At 36.8% G+C, this 7480-nt stretch overlaps 1 protein-coding gene and 1 long non-coding RNA gene across 2 annotated transcripts; both read right to left on the bottom strand.

Moving 5' to 3' along the window:
* Positions 1-6: 6 nt before the first annotated feature.
* Positions 7-656, bottom strand: LOC129568126 (uncharacterized). The gene is made up of 3 exons (XR_008687909.1): positions 597-656; positions 368-434; positions 7-238 (listed from the first exon to the last, which is right to left on the bottom strand). It is a non-coding gene; the product is annotated as an uncharacterized LOC129568126 (long non-coding RNA).
* A 1685-nt stretch (positions 657-2341) lies between these two features.
* On the bottom strand, positions 2342-2944 carry LOC129568102 (BTB/POZ domain-containing protein 3-like). The gene has a single exon (XM_055445662.1). The coding sequence runs from the start codon at positions 2942-2944 to the stop codon at positions 2342-2344; it is 603 nt and encodes a 200-aa protein (XP_055301637.1).
* Positions 2945-7480: the final 4536 nt, after the last annotated feature.

Here is a 7480-nt window from a genome sequence, read left to right as displayed (position 1 = left end):
GATCCATTGAACATTGTGGCAAAGACATTGCTGCCAGCCATCAAGAGTACTTTGTGCGCCGGGACTCGTTCGATGTCATCATTTGATTCGAATACAAAGTGAACATCGGCCGATTCAGAATTCAAGTACAACTCTTTTCCAATCGCCGAGAACAATTGAGTTGTGTACTCGCTATTCAGTGGATCAAAAACTGGCATTGTTGATGATTGGGTTGCCTCTTTGCAGCTAATCTAAAGTGCTGCAAAATCAACGATGAAAATGTTACACATTTCAATGATTTGGAATAATTCTTAAATTGAATTTGAAATCAAAGAGTGTACTGAGAAACTCAGTCGGAGAAATCAACATAGAAATTTATTTTGACTACCTTTAATTGAGAATTGCTAATGTGGTTGAGGTTATGTTCGAAGGCTGTGATGAAATTCGTCGATTATCTGTGGGTAAAAGTGAATTTTTAGCTACGAAGTGATAGAAAAGAACAGATTTTCTATGGCATCTATTTATTGAGTCTGAATCCGACATTCTGATTCATTCCACTATTTAGTTCTCATTTCAATTGTAAAATCTAGTGCGATGAATGATGAAAGTGATTTTACCTTCAATTTCTTGTTCTTTTTGGTCAAATTTCTTTTGGCTCTATAGTGCCAATTTGCTTTGTGAAGAAATGTGGAAATTTTCGATTAATTCTATGAAATTGTTAGAAAAAAATTATTTGTTCAATATTTAGTCACGTTTTTCTATCGTTTAGCTAAACAACATAGAACGATTTTGCAGGAATGGCGTTTTTTGGTTTGACATTTATGATTCGTTTTATGTGTAACACACAGTGTGTTGGTAGTAGCGTAGCGTCACGGCAATGTCATTACATCTGAACTGATTCTCTTTGACAGCGAATAGTGCTATTTGATTGCTTCAACACATACGAAAAAAATGAAAACATTGAAATTCATGGATTTTCCTGACTAAAGCGATGAAGATTTCATTGCTTCAAAATCAAACACGAAAATAAATTTCTTCGAAAAAGAAACATCACTTTTCTTACAGTCTCATTCGAATCTGTTTCTATTTGAATTTCAAAGCATTTCATTCGAAACAAAAATTCCCTACTGGGAAACACATATCGATTGCTATGTCAACACAAATAATTCAATCCAGTCATTGAGTCTTCTTCAGAATAAAACACTTATTTTCTTACCTACTTATTCAATTCAGGTCATATCTCTTCTTCATATGAACGTAACACTCATTAGTAATTTCCAACCAGAACGAGTCTTGGCGTGAAATTTAATCTAAAATAAATGATTTAATAAAATAACTTCGAAGAAGAAAATGCAATTCATCTGGATATGGGTTTTATTCAAAAATAAACGTATTTTTTATTACATTAACCGCATGAAACAGTAGTAACAATGACTCATTGTAGTGAAGTTGAAAAAATTCAATCTTATTCAAAAAAAACATATGGGGATTTTGTCAGAAATTATTCGGCAATTGAACAGAAAGAAAGTGTGAATATTAAGCCGGTTGACGAAATATCATCTGGAATCAGTGGGTCATCATGAAATTGGATGGTGATGCCACCCTTCATTCGAACTTTCGATTTCAGTAGGGCGCCAGTGGCATAATACCGTGGGGGATTTTGCTTCAATCGAATTTCGTACATAAATCCAGGTCTAACCAGAACTGGTTTCGTCAACACGACTTCCTTGCAGTAAGAGCTTTTCAATTTTGTTTTTCCCTTGTATAGAACCGCTTCATTTCTAGGCTCTTCGGAACTGGAATCATTGGAATCGGAATCATCGGAATCGTAATCATTGGAATCGGAATCATCAGAATCAGACGTTTCTGAATCAAAATCTTCGGAATCGGACATTTCAGAATTGGACACTTCGACTATGGTTACTTTTGTTGGAACATCTTCACAATTAATGTACTTTCGTCGACGATATTCTTCAACGCTATCCAGAGTGAAACTTATTAGCAACAGTGGTGCGTTGGTGGAGAACTTGGTTGTTTCCAAATCGTTGAGAAAATATGGAGTACATGAATTGTGATGCGAAAGCAATCGATTGCATTCAATCTCATCTTTCTCGTTCCATGGTTCCGAATCGCAGCGTCTCTCACGATTTCCGTTGAATTTATCCGTTGAAAATTTATCGTCCGCAATCATTTGAATGATGGTTGCATAATCGTCACCAACGAAAAGTTGATCATACGTTGGAATCAGTGCAGCAAACTCCTGAAACGGCATCGATCCAAAGCGAATTTCGTTAAACGAATCACGAATTCGGGATAGCACGAGCTTCTTGGTTAAAACATTCTTTTTGCTTGACATTCGGACTCACGACATACACGCCTCAAAGAGCTCAACCTCTGAGCACAGCATCCAATCCAGCTGCAGTATTTGAGCCAACATCTTCTGATCACATGTCAGGAAGTCGGTGGACTTGAGTACTGCTTTGATATTCGATCCAATAAATGTTTCACATGCCTTTTTCAAGCTCTTCTGATTGGACAAGATTGCCAATTCATAGTGGCGACAGACGTTGTCATCGTTGAGATTATTCTTTAGAAACTTGCTGCACACCGTCAAGCACTCGGCTACGTTGTACATTTCACCGAGGTTCATCACTGCGGCGACGTTTTCCATCGTCAGTTTGACTTGCCCGAAGTAGAAGAATTGAAGAAATTCCTTGAAAACAGCAGCAGATGCGTACGCGATCTCAACCTCATCTTTCTCCTTCCACGATCCATTGAACATTGTGGCGAAGACATCGCTGCCAGCCATCAAGTGAGCTTTATGGGCCGGCACTCGTTCGTTGTGATCATTTGCTCCGAAAACAAAGTGAACATCGGCCAGTTTAGAGTTCAAGTACAACTTTCTTCCGATCGCCGTGAGCAATTTACTTGAATAATCGCTGTTCAGTGGGTCGAAAACTGGCATCGTTACTGATTGGTTTCCCTCTTTGTGGCAAATTCAAAGTGCTGTAAAATCAATAACAGAAAATAGTACAAATTTTAATGGTTTGTATCTAGTCAATTGAATTCAGTTAGGAAACAACGATTGAGCTGAGAAATAAACATAGAAATTCACTTTCAATTTTACCTTTAGTCGCTAGTTGGTGATCTGGTTGAGGTTATGTTCGATGGCTGTGACGAAATTAGCCGATTATTTGAAGGAAAAATGAATTTTTAGCTACGATATGATATTTTTTCCTTTATATTAACTCATTTATACTCCAATACGCATAATTCTCATTTCAATAGCTAAATTCAGTGCAATTAATGATTAATGTGGTTTTACCTTCAATTTATTGCTGTCTCTGGACACAATTGTTGTTCACTAATGAACAAACGCCTGATTGATACGACCAAACTATGAAATGTTATTGTCTGTTGACTCTAGCCAGTTTGTTTTTTTTACGAAATATGGGTATTTCGGATTATTTCTATGAAATTGTTAGCAGATATATTACTTTTTCTATGTTCAATCACACTTATTAATCGTTTAGATCAAGCATATGAAGCAATTACGCACAAGTCACGTTCTCTGGTTTGACATTTGAGTTTCGTTCTGTTTGCGCCTTGGTATTAGTGCATAGTAAAGATGGGTCACAGCATTGTACAAACTGAAACTGGAACGTTTGACAGCAATCAGTGAGTGTTGCCATTTAATTGCACCGCCAAAAATTGAGACAAATAAGGACGAGCAACGGGAGTAAGTTTGCTAACGTTTGAATCTTCTTAGAAAATTCTTTGCATATGTATTACATGTAAACCAAAAATGTCATTGCGAATTGAAGTATTTCAAAACGTTTGTTTTGGATAGTATAATCTATGCAAACAACGTTAATTTCCTAATTTTATGTTGTTTGTGAGTCAATTAATATCAATTAAATCTCATGTATAGCTTTTATTTCGTATATAATTCAAGTAACACCACAAAATTGACTTCCAGTTTAATGTTCATCTCCAGCGATGGTCTTTTTGCGTACGTTGCAATCATATCGTCGTGTCCTACAAACCATTTCATGCGAATTCTTGTCATTCTCGAGAGAAAACCCACGGAAACAGCGTGAGCAATGAAATGGAAACTTTTTTACGTGGACCTTCATGTGTTGTTTATGGGTAGAATGATCTGAGAAACGTTTACCGCAATGATCGCATCGATATGGCTTTTCGCCATTATGAGTACGCATGTGATTTTCCAAATGCCCGGGATGAGAAGTACCGTAGTCACAATGTTGACACTTGTAACGTTTCAACTTCTTACTGCTTGAACCTTCTCGTGCTTGCTAGCGTACTTGCGTTTCGTTTGCTACTCTAGTTTTTCTGGCTGCTTGCGATGAACTTCTGCCAGTCGCATAGGCGTTTGATTTCTGTTCCAAAGTTTGATGTGAATAATTTTCATTTGAAACTGCTTTTTCAACCACTGTCCGGCTCTCATCACGGCTATTATTCGACCACTATTGGCGATACTTCCATTTGATGCGTTTGTTTCTCAAGCGATTGCAACAAGCACGAACGGTATATCGTCATCCATCGATTCCAGTTTTGGTTTGATGTCATTTTCCGTCTTGACACAAACCTCATTATCATCTCCATTCTTTTGATTCAAAGAGACATGAGACGAAGGTTTGCCTTGCACTACTCCATTGGCTCCACCTTCCACAGCTTCAAATTCTTCATTTCCTTCTGAAAACGAGTTCGGCATTTCCTCATGGTCGGAGTCTTCGACTTGAATGAATGTTCATTCAACTGTTTTAATACTTGAGGCGTTGATTTGGATCGTTTTGTCTTTTGACATTGGATGTTCTTGTTCATTCGCACTGTGACCTTCGATACGACTTGATGAAGAAGCAATAACATTCGATGAATTGACCAAATGAGCTCCTCTATTAGAATTCAACATATCTGCTCTAGCCCGCCCATTCACTTGATCGTTCAGCATTGAAGCAGCCTTCAATCGTCCATCAGCTTGCAAAAGCCTAAATAAACACACATCAACGTTCCAAATTATCAAACAAGTTTCAAAATAAAACAGAAATGTGAGAAATATTCACCGATTTTACGCAGCACTTCCGGAATAGTGCTTATCATTCGCTGGATTGTCAAGAGATGATTCAGTAGGAGGATTTATTCTGATTGCACGTGTTTCCGACTTGATGCAGTCTCTGTTCACGCTTGCTTCGTCATCCGAGTCAACCAGTTCAATGGGATCGTCCATATGTTGACTTAAGTCTCGTCTTTGGAGTACCGCTGATTTCAACGCCTGTTCATTGGCATTTGTTAGTCGAATCATACTTGAGATAGTGTCGTGGAGTTGATCTTCCACCTTTGAAAAAATGGCGAATTATTTGTACGCTTCCTCAATCCTAGTAAACAAATTGAATTCAGTTCAAGTTGACTTGGCCTTGGAAATACACAAAATATTCTTCAACTTACTGTGAGTTTGCGCTGCGGAGAAAATCTTCCTTGATATCTGTACTAAGAAAAAAGTCCTGAGCTACTTGGCCACTGAGCTGGAATGCCATTTTTATTGATTTCAAAGACAATGTCACTTGATGATTGATCGCAGCGAGCATTTTGCTCTTGTCATTCTTCCAAATCGCCAACAAGTCCATCTATGTAATGAAATACAAATGAGATAGTTAGGACATATAGAGAACGTTTTTTTTAGAAAGTCATAAACAAAAGTCTCTAGTAGATATGTTTTTGAATAAAAATTAAAGCTTTACCTTGTTCGTGCAAAGTTTAATTTATGATTTTAAATTGAAACTTTCATTCGGATTTGATCACAAACTGAATTGTGAAATATCTCTCTAAATCTGACTTGGAACTAATTCAAAAACTGAAGAGATGCGTTCTTCTATAATAGTTAAGAGTTTCAGCTTGTAAAGTGGTTCGATCAATAATCGACTATATTGGAGTCATTTTTGTGGCGTCTCCACTCGCATTTAACGTCCATTTGTAGAAGCTTTCTTGCCGAAGTTCAAACATCAATGCAAACATATGAAAGTGGAGGAAATGACGCCAAGCTGCACGAGGTTATTTGAGCTTATACTTGAGCGTTGTGATTTATTTACCAATTTGTTTAACAACAACGATGATTTTAACTGATGTTCACACTTTGAAGTTGGTTTGAAAAGTGGATATGAATCGATAAGTCAACGTCTTTTAAACTGCGTTTGAATCCCGATTTGTTATGTTTGTCTTCAGAAACAGGTAGAAATGACACAAATTATGCCCATGTCGTCTCTTTTTTATGTAAACCAGAGTCGTCAGTTGGTGCAACAAGCAAGTTTTCATTCTCTAGATAAATGAATTAAAATTTCGTCGAAATACAGTAAGAATTTTCAGAGAGTTTTCAAGAACTCAGGTCAACTGATTAGTCTGGTTTTCCTCTTAATCTTGCGACATGGCTAAATATTGCACTTTTAATGAGTGCCACAATTTGACCTGAGATTTGAAAAACTAGTAAAATCGTCAATGGTGTGTACTAAACAGAATCCGTTTTAAGTTGACCTTGTGTATATAAGAACTACGAGTTATCTACTTAAATTGCTAAGGATCATTAGACATATTTGGAAAAGCACCTAATATTTAATCTAAGAAAGAATGTTTGTCGTCTTCATAAGTACTGATGATGATTTTCTGGAATTGACGATGTGTGTATGCCAACTTGGCCAAGTGTGGTTTTACCTTCAATTTATTGCTGTCACTGGACACACAATTTTTGATCGCTAATGAACAAGCGCGCCTGCTTGATGGCCGTATCAACTATGAAATTATATTATCTTTTGGCTCTACTAGACAATTTGTTTTGTTACGAAATAGGGGTATTTTATTATCAGTTAAAGTTCGACGCACAATTTTTAAGATTCAATTTAAAAAAATGTATGTTGTTTCTAAGACGTGGTTTTATGTATTTTTATATACAATTCAAGTAGTGATACAAAATTGATTTCTGGTTTAAACGCTTCAACGGAATTAATTGTCATATTTTTTTTGAAAAGAAGTTTAAGTCCAATATTCTAGTTTAATTTTCTTGAAGATTTTCATGTACGCTAAGTATGTTTGCTGTTGAAATGGCGCTTTAGAGTTACTTTTGTGGCCAAACTTTTCAGACATATTTCACATTGAAATGGCTTTTTTCCGATGTGTTTTCGCATATGTTTTTTTCAAATCATGTTTGTTACCAACAGAGACCTCTTTCCATATGTAGCAATCATATCGTCGTGTCTTACAAGCCGTTTCATGCGAATTCTTGTCATTCTCATTCAAAAATCTACGGAAACAGCGTGAGCAATGAAATGGAAACTCTTTTTCGTGGACCTTCATGTGTTGTTTATGGTTAGAATGATCTGAGAAACGTTTACCGCATTGATCGCATCGATATGGCTTTTCACCGGTATGAGTGCGGATGTGCCTTTCCAAATTCCCGGTGCTAAAAGTACTGTACACACAATGCTGACACTTA

Source organism: Sitodiplosis mosellana, unplaced genomic scaffold, assembly GCF_009176505.1.
Source record: "Sitodiplosis mosellana isolate CC-2019 unplaced genomic scaffold, AAFC_SMos_1.0 Smas_scaffold_16, whole genome shotgun sequence".
Taxonomy (NCBI): domain Eukaryota; kingdom Metazoa; phylum Arthropoda; class Insecta; order Diptera; family Cecidomyiidae; genus Sitodiplosis; species Sitodiplosis mosellana.
This window is presented reverse-complemented; position numbering and strand designations above follow the sequence as displayed.

Coding starts and splice junctions, on each gene's coding strand:
- LOC129568102 (XM_055445662.1), bottom strand. CDS start 2,944: ATGCCAGTTTTCGACCCACTGAACAGCGATTATTCAAGTAAATTGCTC.